The sequence below is a fragment of the Nycticebus coucang genome, chromosome 18 (assembly GCF_027406575.1).
Source record: "Nycticebus coucang isolate mNycCou1 chromosome 18, mNycCou1.pri, whole genome shotgun sequence".
In the NCBI taxonomy this organism is placed as follows: Eukaryota; Metazoa; Chordata; class Mammalia; order Primates; family Lorisidae; genus Nycticebus; species Nycticebus coucang.
The window spans coordinates 62,967,896-62,989,743 of NC_069797.1; the positions used below are offsets into that span (position 1 = coordinate 62,967,896).

Below are 21,848 nucleotides of genomic sequence, written 5' to 3' on the forward strand. Positions count from 1 at the left end.
CTCTGGGTGGTCTCAAATTCCTGAGCTCAAGTGATCCTTCTATCTCAGCTTCCCAAAGTGCTTGGATTACAGATGTGAGCCACTGGACCCTGGCAAAATTTAATGTTTAAAGTAGAGAGTTGGTTTAATAGCGCCATCAAATGGTGACATATAGCTTTCTCTTCTTTGCCTAGCATGTGACCTCTTGGATTTTCATAGATGGACATTGGTCAAAATAATGAATCTTTTTGATACCTAATTGGTCACAGCTTAATTTATTCTTTTATTAGTTGTTGGGTATCTGGGCTGTTTCCACTGTTTGGCTATCATGAACAGTGCTGCTATGAACATTCATGTACACGTTTTGGTGTAGACATATATTTTTATTTCTTTTCTGTATGTAATGAGGAGTGAAAGTGCTGGGTCACATGGTAATATTTTTGAGGAGCTGCTGAACAGTTTTCCACAGCAGCTGTGCCATTTTACCTTCCCAGCAGCAGCAGTATGTTCTAGTTTCTCTACATCTTTGCCAATACTTGTAATTGTCTGTTTTGTTTTTTTTTTATTATACCCATCCTAGTGGGTGCAAAGTGATATCCCATTGTGGTTTTCATTTGCATTTCCCAACTAATGACACTGGACATTTTTTCATTTGCTTATTGGCCATTTGTATCGTCTATGGAGAAATATTTATTCATGTCCTTTGTGCATTTTTAAATTGGGTTGTCCTTATTCAGTTGTAAATATTCTTTATTCTGGCTATTAAACCCTTATCAAATATATGATTGGCAAACATTTTCATCTATTTTGTTGGATTTTGTTTTACTTTCTTGATGGTATCTTTTGAAACACAAAGGTTTTTAATTTTGAAAATTAAATTTCTTTTATTGGTTGTGTTTTTAGTATTATAGCTAAGAAGGCTTTACCCCACCTAAGGTCATGAAACTTTACTCTTGTGGGGTTCTTTTTCTTTTTCTTTTTTTGTTTGTGAGACAAGGTCTTGCTCTGTTGGCCCTGGGTAGAGTGTAGTGGTGTCAGTATACCTCACTGCAGCCTCATACTCAACTGCCCTAACTGCTTGGCTAGCTTAGTTGGTAGACGGGTGGGGGGAGGGGAGCACAAGCAAAAGAATTGTTCCTAATCATTTATTCTTTTGATGCTATTGCAAATGGAATAGTTTTCTTAATTTTATTTTCAGATTGTTCATTGCTAGAATATAGAAATTGCTTTTTGTATATTGATCTCGTATCTTGCATTTTTACTGAACTCATGTTTTAGTTCCAATCATACTTTTTAGTATGTTTTATGTGGAAAATCATGTCATATGCTGGTATAGTTTTACTTCTTCCTTTACAGTCTGGATGACTTTTATTTTCTTGCCTGATTGTCTTGGCTAGAACCTCCTGTACAATGTTGAATAGAAGTGGCTAGAGTGAACGCCCTTGCCTAGTTCTTGATCTTAGGGGAAAGTGTGAGATCTTTGATAGTAAGTATGATGTTTCCTATATGTTTTTCAAAGATGATCTTTATTTTACATTAAGAAAGTTCCCTTCTATTCTGAGTTTGTTGTATGTTTTTATCATGAAAAGGGTATGGGACACATTTTTTCCCCTATATAAATGGAAATGATCATCTGAAGTATGCAAGTATCTGTCTTTTTTCTCCATTAATACTGCTGATCATATGGTAGGCTTCTTCACTTTAAAAAGTAATCTTTTTATTTCAGAGGAATTCTTTTTTACACTAAAGATTATTTCATTTCCTCTGGAAAGCCTATTAGTTTTGGAGCCTCTGTGTTCCTCATGTTTCTTTTTTGTTTTATCTTCTGGGAGATAGTCTTCTTTTTTTTTCTTGACACAAAATCTCACTGTGTTTCCCAGGGTGGTCTTGAATTCTTGGGCTCCAGCTATCTCACCCAGCCTCCTAAGTAGCTAGGATTTCAGGTGCCACTCATTTTGTTTTCCAATTTTGCATTTCTTGTGATTAACACAGGACCAAGCACGTACACTATTGAATGAATGATCAGAATTGGAGCATTTTTTTCTGCCATAGACTCTTGCTGTCACATGAAGTCCATATATTGTATAGTACCTTTTTTGTTTTTGAAGCACTGTTTTCATTTTTTTGAGGATTTTCTGGTTCCCAGATACAGCCCACTTCCTCAGTTAACTTTTACATTTTTACTTTTTATCATTGGTCTGTTTATATATGTGTTTATATAGAAAGCTTTAATTTGGAAACATCCCACTGAAAAAAATTCTAGCACCTTCAGTGTGCTGGAAGAAAATTAGAATCAGAAATGAGCACATGTAAAAAGGCATTTTAGCAAAGCCTATTTACTGCATATCTAGAAATTTATGGAAGAGCCTTTTTTTTTTTTTTAATTGCTGGGGATTCATTGAGGGTACAAGAAACCAGGTTACGCTGATTGCATTTGTTAAGTATAGTCCCTCTTACAATTGAGCCTTTTAATGATTTGGTTCTTATTGGCTCTGAATTATAAGTTTAGTTTGATCAGTTTTGCCTGGCTGGCATTCACATTTGTTTAGAAACACATTTAGAAAGGAGAGGATTCTGAGCGCAATCTGATGATAATTGAAAGAGGTAATATTATATCTTAATGTAGTATAATACTTGAGGTTCATAATGAAGACCCTTAATTAGTACAAAAAGGTTGGATTAACTGCATTTTAGAAAGAGTAAATTTTAAATTATTTGGAATTGTATGGACCTGTGTTTTAATCATAGCTCTGCCCCTTACTAGCTGTCCAAGTCATTTCCTCTTTGGGACTGAATCTTCTTTTTTTTTTGAGACGGAGTCTCTATCGCCTTCAATAGAGTACTATGGCATCGTAGCTCACAGCAACCTCAAACTCTTGGGCTTAAGTGATCCTTTTACCTCAGCCTCCCCAGTAGCTGGGACTACAGGCATCTGCCAGAACACTTGGCTATTTTTAGAGATAGGGTCTCACTCTTACTCAGGCTTACTCAGGCCCACCTCGGCCTCCCACTTTGGTCCCAAATCTTAATCTTTTTTCAGGTTTATTCCTGACTCTCTTTTCAGGTTTATTACTGAGATTAAGTTATGTACCATGTTATGTACACTTTTAGCACTTGTTATAATTGTGATTGTGTGTTTATCATGAGTGTTCGATAGTTTCTTTCAACAAATATTTATCAAAGCTTAATAAATCTTTTCTAATAGCTGGGTGTAGTGGCTCACACCTGTAATTCTAGCACTCTGAGAGGCCGAGGCAAGAGGATCTCTTGAGGCCAGTAGTTCAAGACCAGCCTGAGCAACATGGGGAGATGCCATTGCTACCAAAAAAAAAATAATAATAATTAGCCAGGCATTGTGGTGAGCACTTGCAGTCACAACTACTTGGGAGTCTTAAGGCAGGAGGATCTCTTAAGCGCAGGAGTTTGAAGTTGCAGTGAGCTATGTGCTCTAATCCAAGCAATAGGCCAGGACCTTATCTCAAAAAAAGAAAAAATACTTTATCTTTTGGATTATAAGCTTCATTAAGGCAGAGTAAGAACTAAATCTGTGATCTGTTGCCCTTGGCCACATACCCCTAGCGCCTAACACAGATAATAGAAAGAGTACTTAATATGAATTAATAGATAAAAATGAAATTAATATTACTCAGCCATACAAAAAGATGAGACTTTACCTTTTTTGTACTTACCTGGATAGATTTAGAGAACATCATCCTAAATAAAGTATCACAAGAAGGTGATATCCAAAGTAGGGCAGTGTATCCAAAGTAGGCAATATGGATATGAAAACAGTAGATGAACAACTACATTCCCACAGGAGAGAAAAACCTACTACATTCAAAAGGGGGGCGAGCAGGGAGAGCGGGGTTTGGAGTTCTATTACCTAATGGGCTCAGTGTTAGAGGTATATGACACACTTCCTAGGTGAAGGGCTCAACTACAACTTGGACTTTACCTAAGAGACACAGACAATGTAACCTAGTTATTTATACCCTTATAACAATCTGAAATTTAAGAAAAGAAGATAAATAAATAAATAAACCACCTACAAAAATGGAGTTAATAACACTCCCTACCTTCTAAGACTGTTGTGACCCTTCAGTGCACGTGTATAAAGTGCTTGCTCACAATCTGATTATGATAGTCTGTTGGAGTTATTGAGAGCATTTATTGTGGGCACAGCCCCCAATTCTGGTTACGCCATTTAACTTGTTCTGCGACCCTGCACAGGTACTTAATGTCTCTGAGTTGTATTTTCTTTATCTGTAAGTGGAAGCAATAATATAATTATCACTTACAGGGTTTTATAAGGATTGAATGTAATAATGACAGTGAGGCATTTAGCTTATAGTAATTGCTTAATTGGTGGTGGTTATACTGTTATGACTATGTTAATAAATAAGAACAATAATCAAAAGAATATGTAGGAAGCATAAGAAAAACTTCACATATGTAAAACACTGCCTCCTTTGATGACATGGTAGTGCTGTATTTTCATTATTCAGTAGTTCTCAGAATTGCTAGTATTTCCTAGTTATGTCTATGGTAGGTCATACCATGTTAGGCACAATTGTACCTTTTAAAAATTTTTTGGGACAGAGTCTTGCTCTTGTTAGGGAGCTAGGGTAGCAGTAGCAGGATTCACAGCTCACTTCAGCCTCCAACTCCTGAGCCCAAGTGATCCTTTTGCCTTCCCAGTAGCTAGGACTACAAGCGTGCACTACCACACCCAGCTAAACTTTTTATAAAGTTACTGTCTTGTTATGTTGCTCAGGATGGTCTCAAATTCCTGGGGTAAAGGGATCCTCCCACCTTGGCCTCCCAAAGGACTAAGTTTACAGTCATGAGCTGCCACACCTGATCTGTACCCTGTGTTTTTATTTGTTTGTTTTTTGAGATTAGAGTCTCACTTTGTCACCCTTGGTAGAGTGCCATGGCATCATAGCTCGCAGCAGCCTCAAACTCTTGGGTTCAAACAATTCTTTTGCCTCAGTCTCCCAAGTAGCTGGGACTACAGGTGCCCGCCACAGTACCCAGCCATTTTTAGAGATGGGGTTCTCTGGCTCAGGCTGGTCTCGAACCTGTGAGCTCAGGCAGTCCCGCTACCTCGGCCTCCCAAGTGCTGGGATAACAGATATGCGCCACCACATCTGGCCTGTACCTTGTTTTTAAAAGTATTCTTGGGAATGTAATGATTGTGTATTTCTGAGTACCTGAATTAAATGAAACCTAAACCATATAAATTTGAGAAAAACGCTTTAGAATGCTTGATCAACAAGTGACTAAGAATATTGGATATCAGCCTGGATTTTTAGATTGCTATGTGTTCATGGATAATGTTTGGGTGTTTAGTAGACTATTCTGACTTTACATTTGATACTTTAAACCTGTTTATAGGAACATAATATAAGCCACCATGTTTCCCTTGTGTTTCATATTTGAAATGTTTTACTTACTTTTTGGCCACAGGGCCTTGACTACTTTCATAAGAAACAGTTTGTATTATATAGAGGTAGTTGTTTGCATTCATACAAATTTTTGTTTTGAAAAATACAAAACTTTCCTGTGATTCGTGATGTACCTTTATCATAGGCTCAACAAAACAGTCCTTCTTCTACGGGATCTGGCAACACAGAGCATTCCTGCAGCTCCCAAAAACAGATCTCCATCCAGCACAGACAGACCCAGGTAGGTTGATGATTGATAAACAGTGGAGGAAATTTATCTTCTGAAGAATAAAAATGCTAACCTAACCATATATAGAGTCTGATCTCTCTATCTTCCTGTATTTCTCCTACAATACCTCATTATTTGTGTGTATTATATTTAGAACTTGCATTATGGGTAAAGACCTTGGGGAGGTGCTTTAACTTTTTGTGGCTTTTCTTTACCTTTCTGGTGTATTGCAGTGGAAATGCATATATTGCATGGTGTTGAGGAAAGAGTACATGTTTTGAAGGCTTGGGTTCAGATTCTGGTACTAACGTTTTTATTTTTTCTTTCTAGGCTTCAGGTTTCCTTGGTATAAATCTTTTGTAAAAATACAGTTGATTGTAATTATCTCAGGCAACGTGTACAAAATGCAGATTAGAATAGTGATTATGGTAGGCTTTCAATAAATGTTAATTCCTTACTTTATGAAAGTAGTTAATTTATTCCTTGTACCTGCTTACTTGTTTGGCAGACCCTAGCTAAACTTCTCTAAGATCTTGTATACTAACATAATTTATTCCTTAAACAGTCTTCCAAAACTCTTATTGAGGGAATATTGTGACCATTTTAGGATGTATGTATCCTCCATTCTATCGTGTTAACTTAGCCAATAGTATAATTGGTTTCCTTGCAGCCTCTTTTGACACTGCCTGTGTTGCCTTCAAGAGAGGGTGCTTGGCAATCTAAGAGAATTTCTTCAATCTCAGTATACACCCTCTGAAGCCGATTTTAATTTCATTTGAATCATTAGCTTTTGGACTGTTGAACAGACTTAGATAGTTGAGCCCTGGGATAACTTCGTTTCTCCCTTTCTGATTACTCTCTATTTCCACTAGGTGGCATGTTTGTTCTTCAGAGGTTTGAGTCATGTCTCCTATGCAGCCTTTTTCTATTTAAAATTAATTTCATTTTTGGAGTAATGAATTTCAGTACTGTTTAATGCACAGTAGTTTCAGAATTCACATATTTGATTCAAGAATTAATATGTTTTTGAAGTGCAGATGTAGCAGGATATAAGGATCTCAGCTAAGACTTAATGAATGGGATTAGGAGAGCAGATTTAATTTCTTGAACCATGTGATTCCAGGCTATTTGTGTTAGCAAGTGCTTTTTTCAGAAAAGTAATGAGAAAAATGTAATGACATGTAATGTTTTGAGACTAATCCTAAATTTGTTTTGCTTTTGTCTCTGTAGTCTGACCTCACAATAGAAAAAATATCTGCACTAGAAAACAGTAAGAATTCTGACTTAGAGAAGAAGGAGGGAAGAATAGATGATTTATTAAGAGTAAGTATTAAAATGTGTTAAGAGATTTTATAACAAGCACTAATTTTTATGTATATTTGGATTATGTACATGTCATAGAAGTAAGTAATTGCTACAGTCAGATAATAAAGTTAAATAACCATTTGGATATTTTGCTTTCACTGGGGAAATTAAGAACCAGAATCATATCTGTATTCTAAACACTCTTTGAATTGGAAATTTTATATTGTGGTATTTTGCATTTGCATTTATAATACAAAAATAGATTTATGGAGTATTGTATTTCATATAAAACTGTGGGAATAAGTATAAAATTTTCCCAATTACAGCAAAGTTATTTTAATATTGTTGAACTTTAAAAGCTATTTTCAAGGCCAGATATGGTAGCTCACACCTGTAATCCTAACACTTTGGGAGGCTAAGGTGGGAGTATCCCTTGAGGCCAGTAGTTTAAAACTAGCCTAGGCAATGTAGTGAGACCTGTCTCTACCCCCCAAAAGGAAAAATTAGCCAGACACACCTATAGTTCACGCTTCTCAGGAGGCCGAGGCAGGAGCATCACCTGAGTCCAGTAGTTTGGTGTTGCAGTGGGCTACAGTGACACCACTACACTCCAGAAAGGGTGATGGAGTGAGACGCTACCTCAAAACAACCAGACAAACAAAAACAGTTTTCAAAAGGCTTTTCAGTGTATTTTGCATTTTGTACTTTCTATAACCTAGCCATCTAGAGTTTTTTGTGCTTTACAAAAGAAACTTTTTAAATGCCTAGTCCAGAATTAAATAGGTATCTCTACAAATATATCTTGATATTTTAAGAATATATAGTATTTTGACAATGCAATTTGACATGACCCATTCTTTAAAAACAGTAAAAAGGGTTTATTGTTTTACCATTATTAAAATCATACATACTCTTTACAGAATACAGAAAACTATGTCACCTATAATTCCATTAACTAGAATAAAACATTTGGTATATTTTTGGTTAATTTTTTGAGCCATTTATAGCATATATATAAAGGCATATATGCATAAATGTTACTGATTTATGAATAAAATTGTCTAACATTATTTACCTTCTCCAGTGATTTAGAAGATGTCAGTTTGATCTTTATTTGTACTAATGCAGTCATCAAACTGCCTCAGAGGGGCCCTAGAACCTCCAGAGCTATCATGACCTAGCAAGGTGGTGATTGGCAGCCTTGCTTTTACCAGTTTTTATTATTAGGCTTCTGGGTAATTACTATATTTGTGATTGCTAAACATTTTAAATTATATTTCTGTAAGTAAAATAGTGTATTTTGACTTCCTTTTTATGTAAGACCTGGAATTTAGTACGTAGCTAAATAAGTCTGGCCTTTATTAGTAAAGTCTGATGTATTTATTATTATTAGCTTATTCTTAATATTTCATCTGAGAATAATTTATGGCCAAGTTTTCAGTAATTGGTTTCATATGTTTATTTAATTTCAAAGCTCATTGACAGTATTGTTATATTCACAGTTTTTGTCTTTTATGTTGTTAGACAGGGTCTACTTTAGAGTGCGGTGGCATCATAGCTCACAGTATCTTTACACTCTTGGGCTGAAGGCATCCTCCAGAATGGCTGGGATTACAGGCATGCACTACCACATCTGGCTAATTTTTCTATTTTTTGTAGAGACAGGGTTTCACTGTATCCCTCAGGACAGTCTCAAACTCTTGATCTCAAGCAATCCTTGCACCTTGGATTGCCAAAGCGCTGGGATTGCATCCGTGAGCCATCATGCCTGCCAGTTTTGTCTTTTTGTTTTGTTTGTCGATTGGTATATATTTTTAAGTAATTATTCTTCAGCAAGGATATGTCAGTGTTAATTTTGATACATCCTTACAGAGTGGAGAATATTTTCTCCTGCCTTCCATGTAAAAGACAGCACTGTTTGTAAGATTTTTGTGTTATAACCTGTCTCCTTTTACCTCTCAAATGTAACACACATGCATATACACACTTACTTCTTTCATTTTTTTTAGCATTTAATGTTTCATAGAAGTCCATGACCAGTCTGTTAAATTTTTCCAGGGTACATCTATATGTGCGTCTTCGTTTATATTTTTATTCTATAACCGTGATTATGCCTAATCGCTGCTTTTATTCCTTGGATATTGGTTTCTTCATTGGTCCCTAACTTGGATCTCTCATTTCTATCCTTTATTTCAAACATGTTGTCTCATTTTAATATGATTGCCCCATTCATTGTCTTCCTATTCATTTTCTGCTATTGACTGTTGCACCTGTGAATTTTGATCCTGCTATTTGCATTTTTGCTTTACCTACTTTTTCCTTTTCTAATTTTATGGAATATGAAAAACAGTATCCTAAAATATTATTTTGATTTCTGTAGGTGATCATTTTCATTGTTTGCAAGCTGATATTCTCATTTCTTATTCATTTATTTATTTCCTTTTCTTCATCTGTTAATGAGGAGGCCATGAGTAGACTCAGTAGCTGTCTTGCATCTTTTATTGTTAATGTATATATTTGCTTAGACTCGCTCTTATTGTTTGAGGATGCTTTTGTTCATTTGGGTGCTGGGTGAATTGTCAACTAAGATTTATAATTAAGAAGTTTGGGGGTATAAAAAGGCTTCTTGTCAAAATCCAGTATCTGGCAGAGTTTTGTCCAGAGTAGCTCTGCTGGACATGTCTTCCTCCTTCCTTCATCGCCTCTCTTGCGATTGAGAAGGAAGTCTGTGAAAAACTTGAATCCTAACTTAGTATTGCTTCTTGGGTCTTAAAAAAATGTTGCTTACATATCCCAGGAAGCAGTGTGTTCCCTTTATTTACCCCTTCCCTTTTCTCTTTTATTGTCTTCTCAAGGGTGTATGTAGTCTTTACTTTGATATAGAGCAATACTAAAGGAATAGAGACATCAAAAGGGAAGACACAGGGCCAGACACAGTGGCTCATGTCTATAATCCTAGTATTTGGGAGGCCAAAAAGGGAGGCTTGCTTGAGGCTAGGAGTTCAAGACCAGCCTGAGCAAGAGGAAGACCCCGTCTTTACAAAAAAATAGAAAAATTAGGCTCGGTGCCCGTGGCTCAGCAGTTAGGGTGCCAGCCACATGCATCAGGGCCAGTGGGTTCAAACCCCACCCAAGCCTGCTAAACAAACAAACAAAAAAACAGCCGGGAGTTGTGGCAGGCGCCTGTAGTCCAGCTACAAGGAAGGCTGAGGTAAGGCAAGAGAATTACGTGAGCCCAAGAGTTTGAGGTTACTGTGAACTGTGACACCACAGCGCTCTACCAAGGGCAACAAAATGAGACCCTCTCTCTCAAAAAAAAAAAAAAAAAAAAAAAGAAAAATTAGCTAGGCGTGGTAGTGTACATCTGTAGTCCCAGCTGCTCAGGAGGCTGAGGCAGGAGGATTGCTTGAGCTCAGGAGTTTAAGGTTGCAGTGAGCTATGAGCTATGATGATGCCACTTCAGTCTAGCCTGGTCAACAGAGCAAACTCCTCTTTCAACAAAAATGAAAGCAGAGATTAAGCCACCATTTTTTCAAATTGATTAGAACTTGTGTTGCTGATCAGGATCCTCCAGTAAGGGAAAGACTGCTGGTGTTTTATCTCCTTTCAAATAGTCATTAGTCATCTATGAGGTTTTTCCATTTTAGTAGGGTGTTGGGTATGACTGTGGTAGGTCTACTAGCTACCTGCTACTTTAAATATGAAGTCTTTTTTTTTTTTTTTTTTTTAGTGACAGAGCCTCACTTTGTTGCCCTGGGTAAAGTGCTGTGGCATCACAGCTCACAGCAACCTCCAGCTCATGGGCTTAGGTGATTCTCTTGCCTCAGACGCCCACCACAATGCCCAGCTATTTTTCTGTTGCAGTTTGGCCACCCTCCATAAATGGGGCTGGCCCCCTACTCACTGAGCCACAGGTGCTGCCCCAAATAGGAACTCTTTTTTTTTTTTTTTTTTTTTTTTTTTTTTTTTGTGGTTTTTGGCCGGGGCTGGGTTTGAACCCGCCACCTCCGGCATATGGGACCGGCACCCTACTCCTTGAGCCACAGGCGCTGCCCCCAAATAGGAACTCTTAAAAACATTAGTGTTGGGCGCCTGTAGGCCCAGCTTCTTGGGAGGCTGAGGCAAGAGAATTGCCTAAGCCCAGGAGTTGGGGGTTGCTGTGAGCTGTGACATCACAGTACTCTACTGTGGACAATAAAGTGAGACTCTGTCTCTAAAAAAAAAAAAAAAGGTTAGTGTTGGGGCTCAGCGCCTATAGCTCAGCGGCTAAGGCACTAGCCACATATACTGGGGCTGGCAGGTTCAGACCCAGCTTGGGTCTGCCAAACAACAATGATAACTACAACAACAACAGAAAGAAAATAGCCAGGTGTTGTGGCAGGCATCTGTAGTTCCAGCTACTTGGGAGGCTGAGGCAGGAGAATCACTTAAGACTAAGTTTGAGGTTGTCGTGAGCTGTGACGCCGTGGCACTCTACCAAGGGCAACATAATGAGACTCTGTCTCAAAAACAAACAAATAAAAAAAGAACATTAGTGTTGGAAACCACAAAAATTAGGAATTCTTAAGATTTCATTTTATTTTTATTTTATTTTATTATGAGACAAAGTCTCATTATGTCACCCTCAGTAGAGTGCTGTGTTATCACAGCTCACAGCAACCTCCAACTCTTGGGTTTAAGCAATTCTTTTGCCTCAGCCTCCCAAGTAGCTGAGCTAACAGGCACCCACCACAATGCCTGCCTATTTTTTTGTTGCAGTTGTCATTGTCATTTAGCAGGTCCGGGCTGGGTCCAAACCCACCAGCCTGGGTGTATGTGGCTGGCATCGTAACCATTGTGCTATAGGCACCAAGCCCTAATTCTTAAAATTTTAAATAAAATTTTAAAATGTAATCCATATATTTGATTACAGATTTTGAGGGAACACTCAACTTCTAGTGATAGAATGGATTTCACCAAACACTATATGCCTTAGCTTGTAATTGATTCTTCTTCTTCTTCTTTTTCTTTTTTCTTTTCTTTTCTTTTCTTTTTTTTTTTTTTTTTTTGAGACAGGGTCTCACTTTGTCACCCAGGTTGGGATACATTACTACAGTCATAGTTTGCTACATCCACTAACTCCTGGGCTCAACCAATCATCCTGTCTCAGCCTCCCAAGTATCTGAAACTATAGGTGTGCACCACCACACCTTGCTAATGTTTTATTTTTTATTTATTTATTTTGAGACAGAGTCTTACTTTGTCACCCTTGGTAGAGTGCCATGGTGTCATAGCTCACAGCAACCTCAAACTCTTGGGCTCAAGCCATTTCTCTTGCCTTGGCCTCCCAGAGTACTAGGATTACAGGCATGAGCCACAGCTCCCGGCCCTCACTAATGTTTTATTTTTGGTAGAGATGGGATCTCTCTGTGTTTTCCCAGGCTGGTCTCGAACTCCTGGCCTCAAGCAATCCTCCCTCCTTGGCCTTGCAAAGTACTAAGATCACAGATGTGAGCCACCATTCTGGCAGACTTGTAGATTCTTTAGCATGAATTAGTCACATTTACCCAAATGTAGTTATACTTTGCCTTTGATGATGTGATCTCTAGTACTCTGCAAAAAAACTAAGGGAAGAATTTTTTTATGAAGTTGAAAAGTCTCAGAAATTAAATATCCTATATCGTCATTTGTGCTTTTTTACAATTTCAGAAATGCTTATATCATTTGGTTGGGAGGTAACAGAGTTCATAATTCAAGCAAGTCATTATGAGGTAGCAATATTTGCCAAAAGGGTAGAGATTTTTTTTTTTTTAACACAACAAGAATAAATTCAGAAGTTGGGAGTCAAATTTGACCTTGGGTTAGTGGTTCTTTTCTCCTCTGTTATTGTAGTTGGCTTGACTTTTTGAGAGTATTTAGTCTATGTTGTAGGCTTCAGACCACAGCTAAATTAACTATTTACATTCTGGCATTGTTAAAGTAGGATCTTGTTTGTTAGTTCTGTCTTGTGTGGGCATGGGTGTGCCTGGCTTCTTTGGTGAGGATCCTTTATGTAATTCATTACCTTTTTTTTTTTTTTTTAAGTAAGAATAGAAGAACAACAGACTGAATATAAAGAATCTTATGTGGTTAAAAAAATTCTGTAATTGCGGGCAGCGCCTATGGCTCAAAAGAGTAAGGTGCTGGTCCCATATGCCGGAGGTGGTGGGTTCAAACCCAGCCCTGGCCAAAAACTGCAAAAAAAAAAAATTATTTTTTTTGTAATTGTTTTGTAAGTGCATAATCACTGTTCATACATATTTTAAACATTCATTCTGGGTTTTTAAAAATTTTACTTTGTAATAGCTCAGTTATCTGTAATTACAAGATTAGCTATAACTGGTTATTCAGGAGGCAAAATATGATCAGTAGAGAAACATTCCTACTTCTAGTAACAATTTATCATTGATAAACAGATGTTAATTTAAACAGAATAAAAGAATGATTTGCTTTGAAAAAATAATATAGTTACTCTTATCTCTGAACTTTGATTTTGATTTAACAACACATAGAAATGATTTTTCTCTCTTTCTGGAAACTGCTTTTCTATTAATCTGTCTCCCTTAGAGCTAATTAAAAATTGTTTTCCATTGAAGGCCAACTGTGATTTGAGACGGCAGATTGATGAACAGCAAAAGATGCTAGAGAAATACAAGGAACGATTAAATAGATGTGTGACAATGAGCAAGAAACTCCTTATAGAAAAGGTTAGTGAATAATGGTGGCCTAAACTCTATATCCAAAGATATATGTCATTGTGTGGCTTCTTACTCCTTGCCTGAGATGAAAATATTTTAAAAGAGGGCTTTTTAGAAGAAGACTGCTCATGATTTGACAATTAGAATTTTTTCCTTGCATGGACACTAGACCAAATATCTAGAGTGATAATTTGGGACATGCCTTCTGGCTGTGCATTACTTTTTAATATGATGTTGAATAGTCACAGCTTGTCCTAGTTGATTTTATTTGGGGTATTACTCTTCTAAATTTCTATATTCATCCTGTGAATTGAAGCGAGTATCCTGACCAAACGTTTAACAATAGTTACACTTGTGTTTCAGAGATGATATTTAGAGTAACTTATAAAATAATGTGATAATTGTTTTATGCTATAAAAAATGAAGTTGTCATATACTTGTATGTGATTAATTGGCTGCAATTGCCTTTAAATGGTACTTAAAAGTTGCAGCTTGCCTTTAATAGTTATTAGTAACTATTCCTTAGAAGTTTTAAGTACTTCCTAATTTTTTTTTTACAGAGTCTCAGTCTGTTGCTCAGGCTAAAGTGCCATGGCATCAGCCTACCTCACAGCAACCTCAAACTCTTGGGTTCAAGTGATCCTCCTGCCTTAACTTCCCGAGTAGCCAGGACTACTACGGGTGCATGACACAATGCCCGGCTAATTTTTCTGTTTTTAGTAGAGACAGGATCTTAAGCTGGTCTCGAACTCCTGAGCGTACGTGATCTTTCTGCCTCAGCCTCCCAGAGTGCTAGGATTACAGTTGGCCCTCCTAATGAAATTTTTGCAAGATTACAAACTAGAGGTTTGAGATAAACTGGTGGATACTTTTCCTGAAATCTTTGGAATGCTATTAGAAAGAGAGGGAATACTGTTTTTCATTGAAAGTGACATAGATTATTCTATTGAGGTAGAAGAGACAGAGAATTTTTGCTTCATTCTTTGTCTCAATAATTAAGGAAGGAAGCCACTTTTCATTTTTATGAGAGTGAGAAATTGTAAGGCTTATGCTAATATAGAGAATTTACTTCAAGCTTCAGAGCATTTCCTGCGGTCAGCATACATCTATTCATTTACACTAAACTCTAAACAGCATAGTACAAAAATTAAATGAAATATTATCTCTCCGTTCTCACAGGAAAATATAATTTTCTATTTTTTAAGAAAAATATGTAATAAAATTTAGATGTATTTTCAAAAGAACTAAAATCTTAGTGCTTCTTTGTCAACTTTGTAAATAAGGAATATTTATTGACTGCTATATTGCGCTGGAATATAAAGAAACACAAATGGAAATGCAATCATAGATTGGGAGGAAAAATTCATAATATTATCTCTCAAAGAACTTGAATACATACATAAAGACTCCTATAACTTAATAATTAAAAGATAGCCCATTAAAAATGATCAAAAGACTTGAATAGGCCAGGCACGGTGACTCATACCTATAATCCTAGCACTTTGGGAGGCCGAGGCAGGAAGATTGCTCAAGATCAGAAGTTTGAGAGCACCCTGAGCAAGAGTGAGACCCAGTCTCTAAAGTGAAATAGAAAAATTAGCCAGGCATGTGGTGTGCATCTATAGTACCAACTACCTGGGAGGCTGAGCCAGGAGAATTAGTTGAGTCCAATGAGATTGTAGTGAAGTATGATAATGCCATCGCACTGTAGCCTGGGAGGCAGAGCAAGACCCTGTCTTTAAAAAAAAAATAAAAGAAAGAAAGAAAAAGACTTGAACAGATACTTCATTTTATAACAAAAGGATATATAAAAATATGCAATACTTAACCTGGCAGGGGAGATTCCATGATCACTAAGGTAGTTTTTCCAGGGTGAGGCTTGGCTTATCCATTGCACTCTCGCTCTGTTGATCCCTGTGATTTCCCCAAATGTGGAAGACTTGACTGCATAATTTGTGGTAGTGGGAGACTGTTATTTTTGCTTTTTCCTGATGCTTATGGTTTGCAAATACCAGATTTTGTAAACTACTGGGCTCTATGGAGCCCTATTTCATGATTTCTGACACTCTGTAAGTTGTGTAGAAAGAAGTTTTTTAAAATAAGCAATTGTCCAACATATAAAAAAAAATGGTCAACACTGGGCAAAGTGTTTGGGAGTCTGAAGCAAGATCACTTGAGGCCAGGAATTTGAGACCAGCCTCAATTACATAATGAGATCTTGTTTCTAAAAGAGATAAAACAAAATAAAATTAGCCAGGCATTGTAGTGTAGTCCCAGCTACTCAGAAGTCTAAAGCAGGAGGATTGTTTGAGCCCAGGAGTTCAAGACATCAGTGAGCTATGATCATACTACTATACTCCTATCTTAAGAAAAAAAAAAAAAGATGCTCAACGGTATTAGGCATCAGGGCAAGACTAAAACCATAGTAAGATATTGTTATATACCCAACAGAATGACTAAAAGTAAAAGAACTGACAATGCCAAATGTAAATGAAGATGTGAGCAGCCTAATTTCTCATACTGTTGGGAATGTGAAAGGAAATTTCACATGTGAATGGAAATATCTCCATACTATTGGGAATGTTTCAGCCACTTCAGAAAACTTTTGGGCGATTTCTTACTGCATTTACCTTGTGACCTATCAATTCCTGTCCCAGTATTAGTCCAAGAGAATTGAAAGCAAATTGCCCATAAAAATACTTGTACAAGAATATCCATAGCAGTTTTATTCATAGTAGCCTAAAAGCAGTAACATTCCAGGTGTCTGTCACTAGGTGAATGTGTAAGCAAATTGTGATATGTTCCTACCATGGACTACTACTCAGCAATGAAAAGAATTGTACTCCTCATACATACAATAGCATGCATGAACCAATGACATAGAAGACACAGCTCCTGCCATCAGAGGGCAACCATCTCCATGAGGGAGAAGCATAAACTACACTAACACACGTAAAGAAATCTGTTCAGATGAGCAGTGCACATACTGAAAAACCCAGAAGGGGCTGGGTGCACTAGTTTACTCCTGTAACACTTTGGGAGGCCAAGGTGCGAGGATTGCTTGAGCTCAGGAGTTAGAGACCAGCCTGAGCAAGAGCGAGACCCTGTCTCCACAAAAAAATAGAAAAATTAGTAGGGCATGGTAGCATACAATTATAGTCCCAGCTGCTCAGGAGGCTGAGGCAGAAGGATCACTTGAGCCCCGTAGTTAGAGATTGCATTGAGCTATGATGACTGTAGTCAGGGCAACAGAGTGAGACACTATCTCAAAAAAAAAATTTTTTTTTTTTTTTTTTTTTACAAAAGGAAACAATGGGCAGGGGACTAATTGAGGAAAGCTGCAAGGAAGAAGGAAAATGTGTTCTAGGCAAGGAAAACTGCAGGTAGAAATTGGCCATAGGTGAAAACTACATAGGACATCTCAAATAGGGTTATCCCTTGGGATCACTTCCTTTGTTCTTTTCCTTCCAGTTCTTTATCAGTTTGTACTTACAGTTACAAATTAACATATTCAATGGTTATTCAGCCCCCTCTGGGCTATAATCACCAGTTTTTTCTCATGTTCCTTCCTTCCCACTTACATTGTCTGACATATAATTGTTTTTTAGGAAGTATGTATTGAATGAATGATATGCTTAGGAATCAGGAGTACATAAGGTGTTTTGGAGTAAGAATTACATAGAAGGTAGACATATAATCTTTTGTTTCATGGAGAACTTTTCTATGTTACAATCTAAGGTTTGGCAGTAAACAGCCATGGAAGATTTGGAGCATCAAATTGGAAGAAGTATGCATAGTGTTTTGAGATGAATTGGTAGTTTTCTAGAATTGATTAGATAGGGAAGAAACAGAAAATAGGAGAACAGCTTAGGAATTAGGTATTGATGTAGTCCAAAATTGAGATGTTGACCTCTCAGATAAAAAAACTGATAGGTAAATCAGAGAAAATTCTCCAAGGAAGAAGCTGATTCAGCTCTTTTGTTATCCTGTCTACTTGATTTCAACAGAAGTCGTATGTTATTGAAGGAGTCATTACTGAATGTTTTGAGATTGTGTGTGGTTTTTTTTTTCAACAGTACTTTTCCTGATAATCTTAAATCTTTTGGTTTCTAGGAAGTGACTTTCTCTGTGCTAATTGGTACTGAATTTCTTTTCTGTCCATTTTCTTCTAAGTCAAAACAAGAGAAGATGGCATGTAGAGATAAGAGCATGCAAGACCGTTTGAGATTGGGCCACTTTACTACTGTCCGACACGGAGCCTCTTTTACTGAACAATGGACAGATGGTTATGCTTTCCAGAACCTTATCAAGTAAGTGAATCAACATGAGTAAATGACAGATTGAAAAGTTAGTTTGGATATTTTAATGTCTTCTGTAATTGTAGTCATTAATAATTCTAGTAATCATCTTTTATTTATTTATTTATTTTGAGACAGTCTTACTATGTCGCCCTCAGTTGAGTGCTGTGCTGTCATAGCTCACAGCAACGTCAAACTCTTGGGCTTAAGTGATTCTCTTGCCTCAGCCTCCCAAGTCCAAGCTGGGACTACAGGCACCCACCACAATGCCAGGCTATTTTTTGGTTAGAATTGTCATTGTTGTTTAGCTGGCCCAGGCCAGATTCAAATCTGCCAGCCTCAATGTATGTGGCTAGTGCCATAACAACTGTGCTACGGGCCCCGAGCCCATCTTTTAATTTTTTAGTTACCACATCTGTAAAGAAATGTAGAGAATGTACTAAAGTCCTTAGAAAAGTGACACAGAGGAATAAAAAATGATTAAACTGCATTAAACTTAAAAATAACAGTCACTAAAGCTAGAGAAAAAAAATCTAGTGTTTGACTTAATACCTTTTAATTATGAAATTGATTATGAGGAGTCTATTAAGCATTTATGCTGAATCCACAGAACAAATGAAATGGGCAGTGACTTAAGGAAGAATAAAAATCATGGAAGATCCTTGTAGGACATGTCACTGAGGCTTTTTAAGAAGACAGCATTCACTTATCAGAGTAGTCAATTCCTTGAATACTGTGGTGACCAGCCCCACAGTCTGTGGCTGTCTGGAACTTGAAATATTTAGCATTCCTTGTCTTTATTATAATTTTTGGTTTGAAACACTCAGATATTTATTCTAGGGAGGGAATTAACATTTAAAATCCTAAATGAATAGCTACTATTAGCTCAAGACTTGAAGAAATTGGTATCTTGGGGTTGTACTCTCTTTTGGTGTATCTTACATATTTTGCTTTGTTAGATCATTGTCATCTGAGTGAGGTAGAAGCATTATACTATTTTTACTCATAGGTTCTCACACTTTTAATCTCCAAATCATGATGAATTTGAAGGTTCCGTGGGCTGCCTTATCCTGTCTGCTTTCTCTTTCTAAAATAGCTTCTTGAATCTGAAATAGAGGGAGTGGGACTACTTTTGAGTAATCATGAAACATAAATAAAAAATTTATGCATGAAAGGAAATACAAATATTAATGCTGTTTACATTTTGTTAAAACCAATCTCTGAATTACGTGTTAGTAGCCCTTGATTTATATATGAAACATTAACCTCCAACTTAGTTTAGGCATGTTTTTGCTTCACAAATGTACCTCAGATGTGTGTGTGTGTGTGTGTGTGTGTGTGTGTTGGTGTAAGAGAAGGTTGTCAAGTCAAAGAATACTCTGGCAGAAAAGCACATGCTGTGGAGTTAGGGCAGGTAGCAGTTCAGAGCAGCATTCACTCTGTGCTCTAAGCCTGGGTGGTGGTGATAGCAGAAGTGTACCACGGCACTACAGTAAACAGCCCTGTAAACAGCAGTGACGTGGAGGCATCATACCCATCTGGTAACACCCTGACCAGGCTATGTAAATTGCCATGGAAATGACATACCATTCCGTTTCCAGATTTGTTTAAATGAGATCTGAGGACAAACTTAAGATCCCCATTAGTGGCCAAAGCCATTTAATGAATGCTCTGATTCCTGGTGATTCCTACTTGTGGCCAGTTGTTACATGGCAGTCTTCTTAGACTTTGACTCAAAAAGATAGTTTGTGTAGAGATATAATTAGTTTTAAGAAGTGATTAAAAATTTTGCTGATAGTAGCAATATTTTATCTTTTATTCCCTGGGCATTCTCATCTCCAGAAGGTTCTGGAAATCTTTACACAGTTATAGAGTACAAAATGATAACTGCTGTAGAGCCCTAAGATCAGAGAAACTGACTAGGCTTATTCCCTTTAGGTAGATAGCACTTGTTTAATGGTTTAAAGTCATGTAAATGGTAAGGAGTCCATTTCTTCCTTTGGAGAACTGTTTCTGGCTGGTATCTACTAATTATAGGTATTTGATTCCCTAAAGTTTTGCTTTAATAAATTAATTCCCTTTCCTTTAGTGTAGAAATTGAAATTCTTTAGGTATTTCAAATGCTATATCTGATAACTTCATAAATGATGGTTCTGTAATGTGTTGAGTAATTCGTGGGTGAGGTAGGTGAAGAATCGACAGCTGACAGGAAGAGCAAAAGTCAAGACATTTAAAAATTGAATAATAAAGGCCAGGCAAGTGGCTCACACCTGTAATCGAAGTACTTTGGGAGGCTGAGGCAGGTGGATCAGCTGAGCTCAGGAGTTCGAGATGAGCCTGAGCAAAATCGAAGCCCTGTTTCTAAATAGCCGGGCGTTGTGGCAGATGCCTGTAGTCCCAGCTACTTGGGAGGCTGAGGCAAAAGGATTGCTTGAGCCCAAGAGTTTGAGGTCACTGAGAGCTATGACACCACAGCATTCAATCACAGGGCCACTGAGTACAACTCATACTCAATTATAATTAAAATACAGTTCCAAAAAGTGCTTCAGGGTAGTTCTTTTGTTCTCACTTTGTTCCCTGGCTCTTTTTTGAGTGATTATTTAATTTTCTAAAATAGAAGATTTACTGTTTAATAGAAAAATGTTATCAGATTTTTGGTCTGATTAGTAATTTTTGCTTTCCAAAGTATGTTTGCACCTGTTGAAGAAGTTTCTTGCTAAGGGACTTTACCTAACAACTGCAATCAGTGTAACCTAATTCTTTGTACCCTCAGCACATTCCAAACAGTAAAAAAAAAAAAAAGTTGCTTGCTTTATACTTTTGAGAAAGTATGTTAAATACTAGTCTTTATCAGTACAGCAAGCAATTGAATATTGCTTTTAAGCTTATTAAGTCATTATTAGTAGCAAAGCAAGCACATCAAGATATGACTCTTAAGTACCCAAATATACATCCGCAATTATTTTTTATTTAAATAAACCTTAACTAGTGAATGGCAAGGCAATAAAGATTCTTAAGACTTTGTTTATATTTAAATAAACAATATTAAATTAATGGGTTTTAACCTATATACAGAATTATGATTATTTAAGATGTGGATAATCAGAAGGAGCAAATTAAACTTGACAACATTGTAATACTAGTCTAGCATTTATCTGGATTTATCAGGCATTATAGTACCCATCTTAAAGCACTTCATGGTGAACTGTGTGATTCTCAGTCATGATTAATACTGGGACAGTTCATGTTGTTGATATGATAAGCGTCAAATCTCCTTCCTGTAGGTAGTCTATATTGTTTCACGGTTTCTAGTATGTACAGAATATATGAAATCTTGGGAATCTTTAAAAATTCTCATCTGGTATGTTCACAAGTTCCTTTTAGATTACTTTTAATGTATTTTTTTCCAGTTAAATTTATGTCTAAAAATAGATTATTTATTTATTTATTATTGTTATTATTATTTTTTTTTTTACAGTTTTTGGCCAGGGCTGAGTTTGAACCCGCCACCTCAGGCATATGGGGCCAGCGCCCTACTCCTTGGAGCCACAGGCACCACCCAAAATAGATGCTTTTTTTTTTTTTTTTTTTTTGAGACAGAGCCTCAGGCTGTCACCCTGGGAAGAGTGCCGTGGCATGGCACCACAGCCCACAGCAACCTCCAACTCCTGGGCTCAAGCGATTCTCCTGCCTCTGCCTCCCAAGTAGCTGGGACTATAGCTACCTGCTGCAATGCCCAGCTATTATTTGGTTGCAGCCGTCATTGTTGTTTGGCAGGCCCGGGCTGGATTTGAACCTCCCAGCTCAGGTATATGTGGCTGGCGCCTTAGCCGCTTGAGCCACAGGTGCCGAGCCAAAATAGACGCTTTTTTAA

At 37.2% G+C, this 21,848-nt stretch overlaps 1 protein-coding gene and 1 non-coding gene across 17 annotated transcripts in view; both read left to right on the forward strand.

The window, feature by feature from the left end:
- Positions 1-21,848, forward strand: part of TLK2 (tousled like kinase 2) — a 138,750-nt gene that overhangs the window by 76,954 nt on the left and 39,948 nt on the right. For all 16 annotated transcript variants that reach the window (XM_053568779.1, XM_053568777.1, XM_053568776.1 and 13 more), the window contains 4 exons: positions 5,572-5,667; positions 6,886-6,978; positions 13,575-13,685; positions 17,850-17,986. In XM_053568779.1, coding sequence (XP_053424754.1) covers positions 5,572-5,667; positions 6,886-6,978; positions 13,575-13,685; positions 17,850-17,986 — 437 coding nt within the window. The remainder of the gene's footprint in view (positions 1-5,571; positions 5,668-6,885; positions 6,979-13,574; positions 13,686-17,849; positions 17,987-21,848) is intronic.
- On the forward strand, positions 15,497-15,667 carry LOC128571505 (U1 spliceosomal RNA). The gene has a single exon (XR_008375906.1). It is a non-coding gene; the product is annotated as a U1 spliceosomal RNA (small nuclear RNA).